We start from the raw sequence: 21204 nt of genomic DNA, 5'->3' as shown, positions 1-21204 counted from the left end.
ATACAGCAGGTTCTAATCTTCTAGTCGATGCGTTAGTCATTTGTTTTATTGATCAGGTCATTGTGTGAAGAGCCTATACCCTTCACAGATCGGAGGGGTGAATGGAATGAAAGCTGGGCTTCAAATTCAACAAACATCGTAAACAAGGTATATATATTATTTTTTTAGCTTGTAGTATAGTAAATATGTGACAGTTTCTGACTGAGGCCAAGTCGTTGAATCTTGTTTTAAATTTGTATTTATTTCATGTCATGTGAAAGCAGTGAATCATAGCTTCAAATTGCCATATTGGTTGTTCAGTTTGACCCACCATTTTTTGGAGATATGGCTTATAGAGTAATGTCTTGCAGAGAAACAGCGAGTTGAGAAAACAGGCTTGAAAGGTTCATTTCTGTGGAGTCTAACATTACACCTAGCTACATGTTTAAGCATTTATTTAATATTTACATGTCTTCTGTGGACTCTAACATTACACCTAGCTACATGTTTAAGCATTTATTTATTATGTACATGTCAATTTCAGCTCTGGCATTTATTTCAGACATGCTCTAGTATGTGAAGAGTCAGCCTGTGCTATTAAATCATTTTTGATTGAAAAAAATAGATTTTCTCCTCTCTTGAACAGTTAGTCTTGCTGCCTGTCTCTGTATGTAAAGAGTCGCAAATAGTGGCCCTCTGGAGTGAGCGTGGGACTATAGTGGCCCTCTGGAGTGAGTGTGGAACTATAGAAGCCCTCTGGAGTGAGTGTGGAACTATAGTGGCCCTCTGGAGTGAGCGTGGGACTATAGTGGCCCTCTGGAGTGAGTGTGGAACTATAGTGGCACTCTGGAGTGAGTGTGGAACTATAGTGGCCTTCTGGAGTGAGTGTGGAACTATAGTGGCCCTCTGGAGTGAGTGTGGAACTATAGTGGCCCTCTGGAGTGAGTGTGGAACTATAGTGGCCCTCTCCATCGTCAAAGTCGCCCACCCCCGTGCTTCACACAGTGACATGAAGGTGATTTTTTCGAGCCACAATGAATTGGAACGCTCCAATCACATGTGATCTGGCCTCCCAGTTGCCATGACAACCAACCATGCTATGCTGTATAGCGCAGCGCGACAGAACAGGACTACTGTCTGCTCGCTCCTTCGCCACCATCTCTGGGACGGGGGGGGGGGGGGGGGGGGGGAGAGAGAGAGAGAGAGAGAGAGAGAGAGAGCATGATGGGGGGGGCAGTCATCTGATCTGTGTGCATCTCACACATATATATATAAACGCACTACTCTGTGTGTGTGTGTGTGTGTGTGTGTGTGTGTGTGTGTGTGTGTGTGTGTGTGTGTGTGTGTGTGTGTGTGTGTGTGTGTGTGTGCGTGCGTGCGTCACACCAGAGGCATGACATTTAGAACCGAGGACGATTCTACAAATAAATGTCTTCTAAAATCATGACAGTTTTCTGATAAACCCTGTTTCTATGTCAGTGGTTCTCACAGGGTTAAACCCTGTTTCTATGTCAGTGGTTCTGATAAACCCTGTTTCTATGTCAGTGGTTCTGATAAACCCTGTTTCTATGTCAGTGGTTCTCAAACTGTTTAATGTCAAGGATCTGCGCCACATTTGTTTTCAAAAAAATATAGACCTACAAGAGTGCCACGCTACGAGCTTGTATAGATCTGCTATTTTTCCAATAGCTAAAGTATGACATAATGCCTAAAACACCAACAGGGGGTTCCATCCGTCCTGAATGTTACTCCACGTCAAACTGCTGCTCATTACCTCCGCGGCGATAATGGGGACAGCATTGATTGGACACCCCCCCCCCCCACAGGGGCGAGAGCTCGCTCGTTCTCTTCGACCGCACAACGAGAGCGGCGGTGCATTTTTTTTAAAGTATACGTCAGGGAAACCCCAAAAGGTTAGGTTAGGTCAAAGTTATGCTCTTCTTTAACACATGGCAGGAGAACAGGTGATATTAGCCCCCATTTTGGGGCGGGAACCCCTTTTGTTGTTTAAGTATTATGTTATACTTCTAGCTGTTGAAAAATAGAAGATCTACGAGCTTGTAGGTCTGTTATGTTTTTGAAAAATCGTCGGGCGCAAATCTTTGAATACATATTCTTTCAGAGCGAACGTTTTTAAACTCAAATCTTTGCTTCTGGGAGGGGGGTCCCTGGAACAACATATTTTCAGATGGGGGTCGGCGGCCAATTACATATAAGTCTGGGGGTCCTTGACCCGAATATGTTTCGAGAACCACATGAGGGTTTTTCAGAAAACGGTCAGGATTTAGAAGACATTTTGTACAATGGTCCCGTTCGGTAACTCACTTCCAGCCCAGTAGCAGCAAACTGCTGCTGGGTGGGATGTTTCTGACAGCTGGAAGGCAGTTGCTATGGTTACAGGTGTAATAATAAAGTACAAAAGGCAGGGTGTTACAGAGGTCTGTTGTCAGAGTATCACAGAGGTCTGTTGTCAGAGTATCACAGAGGTCTGTTGTCAGAGTATCACAGAGGTCTGTTGTCAGAGTATCACAGAGGTCTGTTGTCAGAGTATTACAGAGGTCTGTTGTCAGAGTATCACAGAGGTCTGTTGTCAGTATTACAGAGGTCTGTTGTCAGTATTACAGAGGTCTGTTGTCAGAGTATCACAGAGGTCTGTTGTCAGAGTATCACAGAGGTCTGTTGTCAGAGTATCACAGAGGTCTGTTGTCAGTATTACAGAGGTCTGTTGTCACTTGTCAGAGTATCACAGAGGTCTGTTGTCAGAGTATCACAGAGGTCTCTTGTCAGAGTATCACAGAGGTCTGTTGTCAGAGTATTACAGAGGTCTGTTGTCAGAGTATTACAGGTCTGTTGTCAGAGTATTACAGAGGTCTGTTGTCAGAGTATCACAGAGGTCTGTTGTCAGAGTATCACAGAGGTATTTTGTCAGAGTATAGAGGTCTGTTGCCAGAGTATCACAGAGGTCTGTTGTCAGAGTATCACAGAGGTCTGTTGTCAGAGTATCACAGAGGGAAAAAAATACATATTTAGCCCCATGCTCGAATGCTCCCACCTCCTAAACTGCTAAAATGCCTAAAACGAAAGAAAGCAGCAAATTAAAGAAAACTAACACTCAAATTTGGCTAGGTCACCCAGTCTGGTCCTGCTACAGACTCAAGAGTTTAATAATGTAAATCTTCCAGAAATGCAAATCTCTGCATTCTCCGTTTGGCTCTTTATTATTCCATCCTGACCTGAAGCATTATGTTATACTTTAGCCGTTGAAAAATGAAAATGGGAATGGAAAGATACGTGAAATGTAATCACACGCGTTCCACAGTCCACGCCCCCACAGGGAGCGCAGTGCCCGGTATGGAGTCGGTCGGACACACGGTTCTCCGTTCGACTTAATAATACTCACTGAAAAATGTCTTCAGTGTCAATATTGGTCGCCGAGTCGCACGCACGTTGACAGTTAATTGCAAAATCAGTTAAGCGGGCGACGCCAGGATAAACACACACACACACACACACACACACACACACACACACACATCAAACACACCCAACGCCAGAATAAACACACACAGATCAAACACACCCAACGCCAGGATAAACACACCACACACATCAAACACACCCAACACCAGGATAAACACACACACATTAAGGTTAAGATGGAACGTTAAAAATGCACTTAAATCAGAGGATGTCCCGCTGGAGCGAGCACGCACCGCTGCACGCACACGCACAGAGCGAGCACGCACACACACACGCACACACACACACACACACACGCACGCACAGACAGAGCACGCACACACACACACACACGCACACACACACGCACAGACAGAGCACGCACACACACACACGGCTGCTTTCAACAACATTTAAACAGATATACATAATTAACAGGACTCTAAGAGATGCACTCTACTCAAAGCTATAGCCTTAAGGCAGGCACACACACACACACACACACACACACACACACACACACACACACACACACACACACACACACACACACACACACACACACACACACACACACACACACACACACACACACACACACACACACACACACACACACACACACACACACACACACACACACACACACACACACACACACACACACTCAGCTCATTATCTGGCTTATGGCCAGCCTAATTAACAATGGATTGTGCCTTCTGCCTGCACTATTCATATGTTTAATTTGTAATTTTAATGCCAATAGAAAAATCTGTGATACACACACTACATCTCATTCTCACACGGCAATCCTATAGTAGTAGACACTCAGTCCTGATGGTGGCGGTAACCAACCGATTTTGACCAACTAGAGTGAATCTGGCGATGTCACTTCCGGTTTAAGGAACAATAACATCCGGTACTAGCTTTGGACTGTGTGTGCAGCACTATCAGATGTCCGGGATGCTAAGCGATCATTGTTTATTTTAATAACTAAGTCAAATTAAGCTCTAATCAAGCCCAAAATAGGGTTTTAGGTAGATTACATCTACTGTAGCTAAAGGTTGCTACATTTTGTTATATTAAGCTCCCGATTACAGGGGATTAAACGATTACGTCAATTACGCCAGTGGCCGTAAAGGATTTATTGATTCATTACGTCAATAGCCTTAACCCATTCTGACCTGAGATCAGATTCATACGAGGTTTCCCACTGGACACACACTGGTCTGATGAACCCATTCTGACCTGAGATCAGATTCTAAAAATGTCAGTCGTTCTTCGATTTTTCTAAAATAGCAGACCTACAAGCTCGTAGCGCGCCACTCGGTGGCGCGCTATGAGCTTGTAGATCTGCTATTTTTCAATAGCTAAAGCATAACATGATGCTAACACCAAAACGGGTTCCCGGTCAGAATGGGTTAAGGGGGTTAAGAACGACACTGTAAAAAAATACAGTGTTAACCCATTTTGGGCGGGAACCCATTTTGGTATTAGCATCATGTCGTGCTTTAGCTATTGAAAAATAGCAGATCTACAAGCTCGTAGCGCGCCACTCGTGCTATTTTTGAAAAATGGAAGAGCGACTGACATAGAAGACATTTTTAGAATCTGATCTCAGGTCAGAATGGAAAACTGTCAGGATGTAGAAGAACATTTTTAGAATCTGATCTCAGGTCAGAATGTGTTAATTTAGCCCAGTATGGTGTACTGTAGCTAGTGTAAAAGATACACCACTGTCTAAAACAATACAGGGTATGTGCATGACATCATCATCATCATCATCATCATCATACCAGGAAGTTATGCAGTAACTGAGTGGCAAAGAAACTACTTCCTGGCCTTGATTGACAGCCCAGGCATTCAAACGGAAAAGTCCTGTCGGATTGCATTAACCCATTCTGAGCTGAGATCAGATTCATATGAGGATTCCACTGGACACACACTGGTCTGATCAACCCATTCTGACCTGAGATCAGATTCTAAAAAATGTCAGTCGTTCTTCGATTTTTCCAAAAATAGCAGACCTACAAGCTCGTAGCGCGCCACTCGGTGGCGCGCTATGAGCTTGTAGATCTGCTATTTTTGAATATAGCTAAAGCATGACACGATGCCAACACCAAAACGGGTTCCCGTTCAGAATGGGTTAAACGACATTAAACAATGTTAAAACTCACTTTGCCACATTCACTTCCTTCATACCCTCTATACTACTAAGAGTCTAACACTTCTAAGCATATTGTTATGGAACAATCCACAAGGACCACCTTGGGACAGTCATTTCTATCAAAAGTACAACATTGCCTCTGGGATGTAGTGGAGTAGAAGCAAATGTACAAATACCTCAAGATTGTACTATAATGTACAACAGGGGTCGGCAACCTTAGGCACCAGTGCCAACATTGGCACAAAGGAGGGTGATCACTGGCACACTGGCAAGTGTGTGAGAGAGTATTTTTGGTTTTAAATAAACTATTTAAAAAAATGAGTCAAATCCCTCACATTTGTGTGTAAATTACATCCTGCATTCCACATTCATTAAAACTGAACTCTGTTATTGCCCCGAGTAGAATGATCATTATAACAACGTGAAAGAAAATATTAAAAAATAAGGAAAAACTTTATATTTGTGGACAAGCAAAACATGTTGGACTTTTTACGTGGTGTCATTTAAATTAATGAATGTTGATATGGCACACTGACGATCTAGAAAATACAAACATGGCACTTCATTTAAAAAAGGTTGCAGACCCCTGGTGTACAAAGTATTAAGTGGTAAAGATGTGGTTTGTCCTTGTATGGTGTTGTGAATCAATGCGTTATTTGGCCCATAATATATGCACTTATATATAGGTTATATAATGCAAAAATATATAATATATGCACTTATCTATTAGGTTTGATCTAAATTCACTCTGCAAAATGTGATAAGCTGCTCTACGGCAAACCACATGGTCTCAGACATCTTCGCGCAAACATACGGAAACTGTGCGCGAGCGGGCGTGCGTGCATGTGTGTGTGTGTGTGTGTGTGTGTGAGAGAGAGAGAGTGTGAGTGTGACTCACTGATGTATTTTTTTAGCCACTTTGCACACACACACACACACACGTACGCACTCACACAGTATACGTAGTCTATACTACCCCTGCACGCACACTCCACTTCTGCAGATGTACTGTATATACAGTACATGCAGTACAGTGCACAAAATATATGCACGCACGGCTACGCACCGCACGTATGCACGCACGACACACCACCAGTAGATGATTGTGTTTGGGTGTCACTATAGCACGTCTCAACGACGACCAACGGAGAGACACCGCGGTGACCAAGTGGAATGTGGAGGAGAGAGAGAACGCAACGAACGCACCAGAAACACCAGAGATGTTTTAACACGGTTAATACACAGGTGTGTGCGACGGTACAATTGGGGAGTTTACCGGAGTTTGTTGGAAAGTTTAACGGGGAGTTTCCTGTAATATACACGTCCGTATTCCATGCTTTTTTCTTTGACGCCAACCTGGGGAGAGCCCCGAGCTGAGCTCAGGCTTCTTTCTAAAAATGGGAGCGTGCCTGCTGTGTGTGGCGAGACGTATGCACGCTCGCCTGTGGAAATAATGGAGGTCAGCTGTTTTGCAGCCTGTGTGTGGCCTTCACGCAGTGACAACTATAGCTAACTGCATGAAGAGTCCATCCAGCACATTATGGGAGTCTCTCTATCTCTCTCTCTCTCTGGTTTTCTGACCTCGATTGCACCCAAAAAACGATTGGGCGGTCTGTCTGTCTGTCTGTCTGTCTGTCTGTGGATATTTCAGTGCTCTGATTTGCCTGCAGTGTTGTTTTCGTCGACTAAAACCAAGGCGAATATTGTTCGTCGACTACACTATACTTATAGTATAGTCTATACTATGTTTTTATACTATGTTTTTCACCGACGAAAACTAAATGGAAACTAAATGAAAACTAAGCCATGATGACTAAAACTAAGACTAAATATATACAGTATACTGCCAATTTCGTCATTTTACAATTAGTTGCATGCTGACAATAGACGAACTACAAGCCCACAACGCGTCTTGAGCTTGTAGATCGGCTATTTTCATTACGACGGCATCAAGGCCCGCCAAAATACATTTTAGTCGACAAAATCTGTAGTTTTAGTTGACAGTCAGAGGCGATGATTGACGGGCAAAAATGCCTAAACAGTGACATCTGCTGGCAAGGCCAGAAACACAGAAGATCCTGAATGTTCAAAGTTCAGGTTGTTTGTTTGGGTGTGATTGAGGTCATAAACACTAAAAGAGAAACTTTTAGAATAAAAAACTCAATGAAAATGAATGTCATGAAAAGTTTAACCCATTTTGGGCGGGAACCCCTTTTGGTGTTTGGTGTTTTAAGCATCATGCTATGCTTTAGCTATTGAAAAATAGCAGACCTACAAGCTCACAGCGCGCGCTACGAGCTTGTAGGTCTGCTAATTTACAAAAATTACGAAAATGTGGTGAAAAGCTTTGAATATTCTTTCAGAGTGAACGTTTTAACTCATCTCTTTGCTGCTGGGAGGGGGTCCCTGGGAGGGGAAGGGGGGGGGGGGGGGCTGGGAGGAGGATCCCTGGAACAACATGTTTTCAGATGGGGGGTCCCTGGAACAACATGTTTTCAGATGGGGGGGCCCTGGAACAACATGTTTTCAGATGGGGGGTCCCTGGAACAACATGTTTTCAGATGGGGGGTCCCTGGAACAACATGTTTTCAGATGGGGGGGTCGGCGGGCAATAACATAATTATTGGGGGTCCTTGACATGAAATAGTTTGAGCACCACTGACATATAGAAACATGTTTTCTGAAAACCGTCATGGTTTAGAAGACATTTAGTAGAATGTAACGTAGGTCTAACTGGGTTAAAGAGGCCAGCATCAAAGCCGTCGGCCTCAGAGAAGCACACTGTGCTCCACCAGTCCATCTGGGTCAGAACACACAGAGGGCTTAATTCAGACCCAGTATTTACATATTATGGTCTAAGGTAATTCATGTAAAATATAGATGTTTTCATTCCATTGATATGCAAACTATAACAACTAAACAACTCTACAAACTTGTCAAATTTAGTCAAACCTTGGCCTAACATGCTTTTCATTTCTTCGAAAAATGTAATGGCGTTTTAACGCAGCTTAAAACAACAGGCTCTAAATTAAGCACTAGTGCTGCTATGCTTTTAACTGAAACCAGGAGAAGAGAACGTCATTATTTCACCCTATTTATTTTTTGACCAATTATATTTATATCACCCCCGGCGTGTTTCTACAGTCGTCTGTCTGTCTGTCTGTCTGTCTGGGGGGGGGGGGGGGGGGGGGTAGGGTAAGGCGTCCGGCCACCATTGAATTCCCCTCGCTGGGCGATGCGCGGCGACCCGCGGCGTGGACAGATCAATGAGACATGCAGGCCTGCGCGCGCGTGCGTGCGTGCGTGTGTGTGTGTGTGTGTGTATGCGGACAGATCAATCAGACATGCAGGTGTGTGCGCATGTGTGCGTGCGTGCGCAAATCAATCAGACATGCAGGTATTTCGTGTCCTCATTAAATTAACGCCGTTTGCTCAGCAGATCAATGCAGAGGTTACGACTCCGCCCACACAGAGGTTATGGCCCCGCCCCCACACCGGCCAGGTTGAAAAGCCCTAGACCCTCGAGGGAGGGGGGGGGGAGGAGGGTTTATTGCCTTCATAAAACGTGCCAGGACAGTTAGGTGGAAAAAAGTACTCACTCGTTTTACTTTAAACCATTTAGTTCGCTCTGCAAGAATATATATATATATATATATATATTCAAAGATTTGTGTCACATTTTGTGTCATGATTTTTCAAAAATAGCAGACCTACAAGCTCGTAGCGCGGCACCAAGGTCCCTTTGCCCCAGGCTGACCCTGTACACCCAGGCCACGGCCCCTTTGCCCCAGGCTGACCCTCATGCATGTACACCCTGTATAACTGCACTCTGCTCTCCCACCAAACCACGTTCTAGGGGTGCACGATTATGGAATTATGACCGATATCCGATCTCCGCTTATTTGCAGGGTCATATCTGCCGATACCGATTCTGTCCAATTCCGATATCATACAGAGGACCACAATGGAAACAAGCCTATATGGCCCTATAGGGGCTTATTGGCCCAAAGCAGCTGTTAATGAAGTAATCAATCAATCAATCAATCAATCAATAAATAGCCTATCCTCTTCTCCAAGTGTCCGTTTTCACAACTAAATTAATTCTGAATGTAGAATGTAGAATTGAATGTAGAAAAATATGAAGCTTATATTTTTACTTAAGATTGTACATCACATTTGATTCAGCTTTTGTTCTATAGACACTTTTGAATTGTATTGAACTTATTGATGATTTTTTTTATAGTTTTAGCATTTTTCTTTGCTGGTGAAAACCGATTAAATAATGTGGATTATTTTGAGACCGTTCCAAACGGCGTCTTCATGGCGATGTGGCCCGTTCCCATTATGCTACCCATTATATTTAGCATCTCTGCTAAATCCCCAACATGTTTACATGTCATGGCCGATGGGATGGTTCTGTACACAGTTTTTTTGTATTGTCTTGGTGTAATGTTTTTCTGTACTATGTGCCGTTTCTGTTGTTGGTGTTGAACAGACCTGTGAAGATTAATATCCTTCGGGACAATAAAGATTATTATTATTATTATTATGGCAATAAAGGCTTCTGATTCTGATTTCTTCATGGAAAATGGCCAGAGTACAAGCTATAGGAGATTGTATTATATGTCTCACTGTCTGCCGTCTCCACCGCACGACCCCACCGCACGACCGACCCACCGCACGACCCCAGCGGATAATTGAAGCGTCAAATAGGGCTTAAAGTGATTAAACCCTTCCATTCAAGGGCAGCGCCGTCGGTCGTCTTCTCCTCACAGAGACACCGAGATGATCCCGACACAAACCACGGCCTCGTCTTCAGGTCACCGACTACCTTATAACAGGCTTATCTTTTAACCCATTCTGACCTGAGATCAGATTCATACGAGGTTTCCACTGGACACACACTGGTCTGATGAACCCATTCTGACCTGAGATCAGATTCTAAAAAATGTCAGTCGTTCTTCGATTTTTCAAAAATAGCAGACCTACAAGCTCGTAGCGCGCCACTCGGTGGCGCGATATGAGCTTGTAGATCTGCTATTTTTCAATAGCTAAAGCATAACATGATGCCAACACCAAAATGGGTGCCCGGTCAGAATGGGTTAATGTATAACCACCACCTACACCGTGTGCGTGCGTGCGTGCGGCAAAGTGAGTTTAACGTCGTTCAATGCAATCAGTCAAGACTTCTCTGTGTGGATGTATGGGCTGTCAAGGCCAAAACGTAGATTTCTTTGTCACTCAGTAGCTTAGAGGTATATATTAATAGAGACGGCACCGGATTTCTCCTCCCATCCACTTGCATTAGGTTAGATTTCTCCTCCCATCCACTTGCATTAAGTTAGATTTCTCCTCCCATCCACTTTCCGCATTAAGTTGCTCAAAAGCACATGAGGCGATTTCAGTCCTCCTTTACATTAGAGCTGTAGTCCTGTTAGGTTGTGTTTACATTAGAGTTGTAGTCCTGTTAGGTTGTGTTTACATTAGAGTTGTAGTCCTGTTAGGTTGTGTTTACATTAGAGTTGTAGTCCTGTTAGGCGCTTCAATATGTCATAAGTCTCGCGTTGATCCCGCCTCTAGCGGCCTCATACAGCCGCATACAAGCATACATAGTACATCGTCTCTGCCTGAGAGTTCCCAGACTCTCCCTGCTGGCAGAATGCAAATGTTGTCCAGCAGGGGTAGTGGTTTCACCAGGCTAGGTTCCCGCTTAACTTCCGGGTATAATTATGTCCTGTAGTAAAAGTATTGGAAATTGGATATACTTGAGTAAAGTACAAATAGCCTATAAAAACTAAGCACAAAGTGCTTACGTAAATGTACTTATTTGCTGTCCAGCACTGTAGGTTTAGGTTACACCTTCAGTTAGTTATGTAAGGTGAGCTCACTCACCTGGATAAATACAATGTGGCTGGAGGTCACACACACACACACACACACACACACACACACACACACACACACATGCACACACACACAATATGCATAAAGCAGCAGCATGCACTGAGCCAGACAGATTAACCAGCACATGAGGGGTATACAGCCTTTGTACAGAGTATTATCAAGTCTGCGTGTGTGTGTGTGTGTGTGTGTGTGTGTGTGTGTGTGTGTGTGTGTGTGTGTGTGTGTGTGTGTGTGTGTGCATCATGACCTAAAATAGGCACTATGCCTATTTGCATGACGTGAAATTCTACATTCATTGTCAATGGGAATTTAATGTTTGTGTAAGACGAAAATCTACAAATCTACTATACTCAAAAATACAAAAGAAAGACAAGAGAAAGCCTACTGCATCAACAGTAATCAACAAACTGGTCAAACTGTCAAATAATATGAGGCATTGTTCAAATATGAGTATGTTGGGGAGTCCCCAGTTCAAATATGAGTATTTTGGGGAGTCCCCAGTTCAAATATGAGTATCTTGGGGAGTCCCCAGTTCAAATATGAGTATCTTGGGGAGTTCCCAGTTCAAATATGAGTATTTTGGAGAGTCCCCAGTTCAAATATGAGTATCTTGGGGAGTTCCCAGTTCAAATATGAGTATTTTGGAGAGTCCCCAGTTCAAATATGAGTATCTTGGGGAGTTCCCAGTTCAAATATGAGTATTTTGGAGAGTCCCCAGTTCAAATATGAGTATTTTGGGGAGTCCCCAGTTCAAATATGAGTATTTTGGAGAGTCCCCAGTTCAAATATGAGTATCTTGGGGAGTCCCCAGTTCAAATATGAGTATCTTGGGGAGTTCCCAGTTCAAATATGAGTATTTTGGAGAGTCCCCAGTTCAAATATGAGTATTTTGGAGAGTCCCCAGTTCAAATATGAGTATCTTGGGGAGTTCCCAGTTCAAATATGAGTATTTTGGGGAGTCCCCAGTTCAAATATGAGTATCTTGGGGAGTTCCCAGTTCAAATATGAGTATTTTGGAGAGTCCCCAGTTCAAATATGAGTATTTTGGAGAGTCCCCAGTTCAAATATGAGTATCTTGGGGAGTCCCCAGTTCAAATATGAGTATCTTGGGGAGTTCCCAGTTCAAATATGAGTATTTTGGAGAGTCCCCAGTTCAAATATGAGTATTTTGGAGAGTCCCCAGTTCAAATATGAGTATTTTGGAGAGTCCCCAGTTCAAATATGAGTATTTTGGAGAGTCCCCAGTTCAAATATGAGTATCTTGGAGAGTCCCCAGTTCAAATATGATGTTTTTTGGAGAGTCCCCAGTTCAAATATGAGTATCTTGGAGAGTCCCCAGTTCAAATATGAGTATTTTGGAGAGTCCCCAGTTCAAATATGAGTATCTTGGGGAGTCCCCAGTTCAAATATGAGTATCTTGGAGAGTCCCCAGTTCAAATATGAGTATTTTGGAGAGTCCCCAGTTCAAATATGAGTATCTTGGGGAGTCCCCAGTTCAAATATGAGTATCTTGGAGAGTCCCCAGTTCAAATATGATGTTTCTTGGAGAGTTCCCAGTTCAAATATGAGTATTTTGGGGAGTCCCCAGTTCAAATATGATGTTTCTTGGAGAGTTCCCAGTTCAAATATGAGTATTTTGGAGAGTCCCCAGTTCAAATATGAGTATCTTGGGGAGTCCCTAGTTAAAATATGATGTTTTTTTAGGAGTCACGGTATATGCAGAAGGTACTGCATGTTGAGAAGCAGTGCAGCAGAACATAGAAACACATACATATTATCCGTATAGCGTCTGAATGACGAGGCATAAAGGACACTTGGGACAGACCGCACAGTGAAACCCAAGCCCTGTGGGCCTCATCGCGTTACCCTGGGCCCGGGGAGCTGAGCTACATGCTGGACTCCGTGCGGCACAGAGTAACAAACGGAGAATAATGAACAGAACCCGAGTGTCACTTCTAAAGAAGTGGACTTTCTTTTCCCTGCGAAAAGGGAATGATTCTAATCTCTCTTCTTCTCTCTCTCTCCGTGTCCACTCGCTCAGCTTTCGCCAGAGCGAGCGAACGGAACGCAGCAGTGTGACAGACAGACAGACGGACGGACGGACGGATGGATGTCGGTTGGCAGCAGCCAGGGCCAGGAAACACTATACTGTACATGCATGACATAAGTGACATAAGTGACGTACAGTACAGAACAGTGGTATACTGGCAAAGGCCAAAGTCTGGAATGTGACACATTGGAAGAGACAATTCCACAACAGTTCCTAGTGAACAGTGGCGTGCACAGACATTTAGAGGGGGCAGGTGCTCAAGTGAAAAAAAGTTACACAAGTTGAGCCTTTGCCTACGTCTGTGAGGTCGTCTGGGCTATGGGAAAGTGCTACGTCACACTCACAGCACGACAGGAAAGACCCCTGGATGGAGTCGACACAAGAATGCTACGGAGACCAATCAGAATGGCTGGCGAAGAGCATAGTGAAACATAGTGACAATGTCTAGTGGACTCGGGGCAACAGCTCAGCTTTAATGATCTTAAATCCCTTTATTTTAGATTGTTTTGTAGTAATAGTACAACATAAACATTACAGAGACTTTAGTTGTCTCTGTACAATACTTTAAAACAGTTGCCATGTTGCACACATGACCTAAAATCGCTGATATTTGCGCCGCCCCTCGTTGAAAACAATGTATTTCCAACCTCCAGCTTGTCCCTCTCCATCCAGGCTGCATGAACAGCGCTCAGTTTTCTGACCCCTCAATGTCCTCCTAACTGTCTTACTCTGTGGCTCCGGCAGCAGCAACTAGCTCTCCAGACTACTAGAACCACCGTGTCTCTCCTCTCCGGAGAAATCCTTATGCTTTCGTTCTTCTATCTGCTATGACGAAGAAGGAAGTCCGTTTTACAGAACTGGTGATTTAATAAAACAAAAATAAATCAAAAGGTACAAATGTACAAATCAGCCAGGGTTCTGATTCTGTACCAACGGTCCGTATAGTAAACAACCAAAAATATGAACTCTCTTCCTCTGAATAGAGCGACCGCTTCCCTCCAACACCAGAACAGAAAGTAAACACAAGCAAACACTCCTCACCGGGAAGCTCAGCCCGCCAACACCCAATAGCTCTCCAGCGCCATCTAGCGACGGTTCAGCACAGGCCATCTACAGTCCTATTCTAGTGCGCCATAGAAGACCGAGCCCGCCTCTTATCTCGGGACAGACGGAAAAACAGTAATGGCGGAGGAGGAGGTGGGGCCTGACTGACTCCAGGTACTCACCGTCCTTGCGGTGGTAGGTGATCTCCACGCGGCGCTCGTCGGACCCCAGGAGGGCGGTGGCCACCTGGGCCACGGCGTGGCGGCTGGTGAAGGCGCCGTGCAGGAAGTCGCAGGTGCACGGCCGCTGCATGACGTCGGGCCGCGAGAAGCCGGTCATCTCGCAGAAGCCGTCGTTGCAGTAGATGATGGCGCAGTTCTGCACGCGGGCGTTGGCGATGAGGAACTTCTTGTCTGGGGGGGGGGGGAGAGGAAAAGCTTTGGTAAGTGGATGATAATAATAATAATAAAACTTTATTTGTATAGCACCTTTCATGACATGAAATGCTGCTCAAAGTGCTTTACAGAAAAATGGAGAATAAAAGAAAAGCAAGGCAACAACATTAAGAACAAGCAGTAATGCAATACAGTGAGGACATGAATAACAAAAATTTAAAATTAAAGATCAATTAAAAGCAATGTTGTAGAAGTGGGTCTTGAGCTGAGCTTTAAAAATGTCTACAGAGGCTGCCTGACGAAGGTACAGTGGGAGCTTGTTCCATGCCGACGGCCCGTAGAAGCAAAAAGCTGCTTCCCCGTATTTTTTAGTTGCCATTTTTCTTTGGCAAAGCGAGCAGGCCAGCAGTGGAAGACCTTAGGGGGGCGGTTTGGGACATATTTAGGCAGGCAGTCATGTAGGTAGGAAGGTGCGAGACCATTGAGAGCTTTATAGACAAGTAAAAGAATTTTAAAATCAATCCTAATCCTGATGTGTTTGTTTGTCGGCATGGCGACTATTTTGTTTGTACAGTGTCCTGGAAAATAAACTGGTTCCCAAACGTTTTCCACACTATAATTTAGCTGGGGACCCCCTGAGAACTGCCTCAGGGACCACTGGGGGTCCCCGGACCCCACTTTGGTGAACAGTGGACGTTGCACAGTCGAGTTCACCTCGGAGCAATATACCGGTACCGCAAAACAATCACACCTGTGTGAAGTGAGCCGCGCTCTCATCGTCATATCATAATACACATCATCTCATTCTGGCCAATCACACTTTTCCGCCTTCACTTTTTACCCTCGATAATATATATATATACTTTGCTCAGCCAATCAAATCGTCGCTATGATTTGCTCAGTCAATCAAACCCTTGCTATAACGGGGTACACACGAACACACAGCGCTGGGCACATAGGAGGGGCCACAGCGTCCCTCAAAACACAAATGACGTTTGCTGAACAGCATTTATGGATTCATATGCAATCAGTGGTGTGCCTGACTGATGCCACTTGCAGTCGCTGTATAGTATTATTTTTTATATTTATATATTTTGTGTTTTGCAAACATGCATAATCCATGAACTTCAATCTAGAAGGACGGATACAAAAAGCCATTTCCTGTCTGCTGCAGCTGTTCAGAGCGTCTGGCTGAGCGTGGCCAAATTAAACTTCATGCCAGCTAGCCCAGCACCGATCTATGATGTATGATAATGAGACAATGGCTCCACACACATTAACATTTAAGGGTGGTAAATTATGCCTGGCAAACATGCAGTATGAACCCACCCAAACATGGAGAAAACGCAATACAAAGGAAAACAATATATATATGCCTTTTTAACCAATTAACCAACAACAACGCCTTCCAGGGGCTGCGTGACATGAAAAGGGTAATGGCGGTTGTTATTTAGCAGCACAACCTCAGAATCTGACAAAACACTGTTGTAAGGTAAACACTGTTGTACGGTAAAACACTAAGGTAAAACACTGTTGTTACTTGTAAGGTAAACACTGTTGTACGGTAAAACACTGTTGTAAGGTGTTGATGATGTACTGTTATTTGTACTTTTTATGTTCAAGATAAATAAATCCTGCATGGAATTTGTTTGATAAGCAAAAACAATATGCTTTGCAGCCGGACTGCCACACGTAAGAGTAGAAACTTGGGAGTGACAGTTGCGTGTGTGTTGCTGCAAATTGTGCACAGCAGACAGATTGATTAATTGAAATATGTATTAACAGTTTGCAGAATTACAGTACAATTAAAGCACAACTCAATACAAAGACTGTTAACTGTGAGTGGACGACCCAATAAAGCATTACACTTGTTTACAACAGGGTCCACCTTGTGGAGGTGAATGGAACACTGCCCCCCCCCACCTCCAAGTGAGCTGTGGCGTTCCACAAGGAAGCATACTAGGGACTTTAAATGTAAACGACATGACTTCAGCTTGTGACTGCAACTTGTTCCTGTTCGCAGATGACTCTGCACTGCTGGTCTCGGACAGGAACAAACTGCAGGTTGACAAGACACTCAGCTCTAGTCTGAACTCGGTAGAATCTGCACCTGGCTCGCTGATAACAAACTATCCTTACTCTTGGGAAAAACTGAATCCATTCTCTTTGGATCTAATAGTAATCTCAGCAAGGCAAATGGCTTCTTGGTTAGAGTGGGTGACAATATTATCAAACGTAAAGATGAAACTACCTACCTAGGTTCCATCCTGGAGGCTAATCTTTCTGGTGATAAAATGGCCACCAACGTAATCAAAAAAGTCAAACAAAGAACAAGATTCCTTTACAGGATCTCCTCACTGGTCAACAAAAACACCCTGGAGACCTTAACAGGAGCCCTCGTACAAGGTTTCTTTGACTATGCATCCACCTCTTGGTACCACAGCACCTCAAAGGCCCTTAAAACAAGGCTCCAGACCTCCCAAAACAAACTGGTCAGGCTCCTACTTGGCCTCACCCCCCGAACCTACCTCACCCCTGCCCACTTTGACAGGCTGGAATAGTTTAGGGTGGACGACAGAGTACAGCATCTTGCAATGGGTCTGGTCCACAAGATTCGATACACCACCAAGATACCCATGTACCTGTCTAGATACTTCCTTTATGTTAATGAAGTCCACACCCACAACACCAGAGGAAGTGCAACGAACCATACATGTGCAACCCAGATTCGGCACAAACAAGGGACTAAATTATTTTCGCTCCTATGCCACCAAAATGTGGAACGCCCTACCAACAGTCATTAAGAGTTTAAGACATGCAAATCTCCTGGCCCCCGTAAAATCTGAATCCCAGCCCACCTCCCCCCCCTCATTTTTCCCCTCACTGTATGTGTATACCGGTATGTTTATTTTCCCTTTTTACCTCCTTTATGATGAATTCCTGTTCTGTTAGAAGTGTCTATTTGTATGTATCTAAATGTTTTGATGAATTGAACAAGGTGGACCCTCTTGTAAACAAGTGTAATTGGGTCGTCCACTCAGTTAACAGTCTTTGTATTGAGTTTGTGCTTGAATTGTAGCCTATACTGTAATTCTGCAAACTGTTAATACATTATTTAAATCAATCAAACAAAATGTTCAATTGATCAAAACATTTAGAGACGTACGAATAGACACTTATATAGAACGGGACAGGAATTCATCATACAGGATCAGATCCATCCACGTATGCAGCGCTTAATGCAAACCCAAAACAAGGGCAAGCACCGTGCATGGAAGCCCCGCTGCGCCGCACCGCACGGGGCATCACGGAACGAAACGCGGTTGAAGAACGGTATACAGCCTCGTAAATTCCTATATAATCATAATAATACTCACTTTGTCCTTCGAATTTCCGTATGATTATTCCCAGAAAGGTGTTCTGTGGCGCCACGTGACCCCTTCGGACAGGCATGGTTGGTTTGGTTCAAACAAATTAAACCCCCCGAAATTAAAAAAAATATATATATATATGCTTCTTAATTATTCTGTCCGTCCGGATGAAGAAAGCGGAGCTCGTATATATGAAGTGAGAGAGAGAGAGAGAGGTTCCCTTGTTGTTGTTCCTCCTTTGTCCCTGCAGCAGTCAGTCACTCCTCGGTGCTTTGGACACTCACTGATCAGCGGTTATTTCTGTCAACTTCCAGGCATCTCACACTATATACAGCCTCCCCAGCGCTGATCCGCCAGCACCACGCCGAGCGTCCGTGCGGTCCAGAGACCTCCCTCACCTCAATGAAGAGTTGAAGACGACGAGGAGTCGCAGTATAAACATTTTTTTCTTTTTACAAACAGCGATGAGGTGACGCCGCAGCCGCTGCCACTACCATGCTCCTCGAAAGCGCCTGTGTGTGTGTGTGAAAGAGAGAGAGAGAGAGAGAGGCGCGATAGGTTACCATTTGTGATGATGGTGAGGGGAACACTGGTGCTCTCTCTCTGAAGCCAGCGGCTGTGTAGAAGCGAGAGAGAGAGAGAGAGAGAGAGAGAGAGAGAGAGAGAGAGAGAGAGAGAGAGAGATTGAGAGGTGACGCGAGGGCATAAACAAGTGTATATCGCGTTGTTTGTTATATGTCGTGAACGTGAAGGCGTGAATGGAAAACCCGCGGCGACCATTAGGGTAGAATGGGCGGATTTAAATGTCATTTGATTGCCGTGAATTTCCATCCGTGCCTCCTCAGCCTCGCCTAGACGAAGGTTTGCATAAAATGTGACAGAGAGAGAGAGAGAGATGGGGAACTGTCTGTGGTCCTGAAATATTCCTCTCAAACTTCTGTGAAGGCCAGTCTAAACATTTATTAGACCCGATTCTATTATAAAAAGAAGAAGAATGTCTTCTAAATCCTAACAGTTTTCAGAAACACCTGTGTTTTTATATTACCGGTGCTCAACCTTTTTCATGTCAAGGACCCCCAGAATTATCTGTAATTGGCCACCGACCCCCATCTGAAAATATGTTGTTCCAGGTACCCCCCCCCCCCCCAATTATTAAGAGCTTGTAAAAAATCTACAAGCTCGTATAGTGTGCAGCATATTGATATTGATATTTTTTCAATAGCTAAAGTATAACATAATGCTATATATAGAAACACTAAGTGGTTCCCGTCCTCTGTGTGTGTGTGTGTGTGTGTGTGTGTGTGTGTGTGTGTTTCAGATGTCACATGGCTATAGACCAGATATTGTGGTTGTTGATGAGGGCAGTAGAGAAGTGACCATTGTGGAAGTGTCATTTGACCACAGTCTGGAAGAGGCATTCCTTACCAAGGTGCTTAAGTACCAGCGTCTTAAGGATGCTATTATACCGCTTGGCGACAGGTGTAAACTACTTGTGTTCATATTTGGAAGACTCGGTAATATCCATAAATCAGTCGTGAGGGGCCTGCAGAATGCAGGCATGCCCATGAAGGCAACGGCAAAATTATGTTCAGTGTCTGCAATATTTGGCAGTCGCCATGCATATATGGAGAAGGCGATGCTTTCTGTACCCGTGATCTGTATCCTGAAGCACTTGTTGTAGAGTTTTACAAGTTTGTGCATCCACTATCGTCTGTGTTCATGAATTCCTTGTAAAATGTGAATGCAAATGAAGATGTTAAATGTGTGTGCATGGGGCCGTGGACCCCCATCTGAAAATATGTTGTGCAGGCAGAGACCCCCGCAGAAGCAAAGGAATGAGTTAAAAACCTTCGCTGTGAAAGAATTCAAAGATTTCCACGATTCTTTTTCCAAATTAGCAGATTGAGTTGGAGCTTTTTAGCACTGTGTGCCTCCTCTGTACACAATGACATGCATCTCGGAGGTGTAGTAAAGGACGTAATAATGGACCAATCATATTCCCAGTGAGAGAATCTCCTTCTCTAATGGAAATGGTATTTTCATGTGTCAAGAGTGTGATGATTTATTGTGATTGCATTAATGTGCAACTGCACGGCAGCTTCGGCTTGAGGCAGTCAGTCTATCCTTATCCCCCCCATATTCTCTTTAAACGCCCAAAACCTCTCCTTCCCCTCTGTAAACCCCCTAACCCTACCACCCAAAACCTCTCCTTCCTCCTTGATTTACTAACGTCTTTCATCAAATGAATGAATCATTATGAACGAACGAACAATTCCGTCAAATGAATGAATCATTATGAACGAACGGACAATTCCGTCTGTCCAGTCTTGGTTTTAACTAAATTAAAACTAAGCTATGGTGACAAAAAACTAAGACTAAATATAGTGACAATTTTGTCAACAAATAAAAACTAGACTAAAATGTTAGGAAGGGACTAGTGGACAAGAGATCCACTATAAGTCATTTTACACTTGCGGTTGCATGCTGAAAATAGACAATCTACGCGTTGTGAACTTGTAGATCGGCCATTTTCCACACCAAAAAAAAAATGCAGCCATTACGACGGCATCGAGGCCCGCCAAAATACATTTTAGTCGACTAAATCAACTGTAGATGTACGTAGTCGACTAAAACCTTATGACATTTAGTCGACTAAAACTAGACTAGACAATAAAACATTCCAGGTGACTAAAATGTGACAAAAACTAAATGAGCTATTCAAGAGACTATATGACTGAAACTAAAATGAAAATGTCCTGCCAAAAACAACACAATCTGCGTACATTAGGTGCTGCCCCGCGGCTCGCGGCGTCTCCCCTGTCGATCTCACATTCA

At 44.0% G+C, this 21204-nt stretch overlaps 1 protein-coding gene across 1 annotated transcript in view; it reads right to left on the bottom strand.

Annotated features, from left to right (window-relative positions):
- LOC308311832 (potassium channel, voltage gated eag related subfamily H, member 7) overlaps positions 1-18451 on the bottom strand; it is a gene marked incomplete at both ends in the record, with an annotated part of 128046 nt that extends 109595 nt beyond the window's left edge. Inside the window, 2 exons of the mRNA XM_080758608.1 lie at positions 14786-15016; positions 18376-18451. Coding sequence (XP_080614734.1) covers positions 14786-15016; positions 18376-18451 — 307 coding nt within the window. The remainder of the gene's footprint in view (positions 1-14785; positions 15017-18375) is intronic.
- Positions 18452-21204: the final 2753 nt, after the last annotated feature.

The sequence above is a fragment of the Protomyctophum bolini genome (genome assembly GCF_963924005.1).
Source record: "Protomyctophum bolini genome assembly, chromosome: 24".
Classification (NCBI taxonomy): Eukaryota; Metazoa; Chordata; class Actinopteri; order Myctophiformes; family Myctophidae; genus Protomyctophum; species Protomyctophum bolini.
This window is presented reverse-complemented; position numbering and strand designations above follow the sequence as displayed.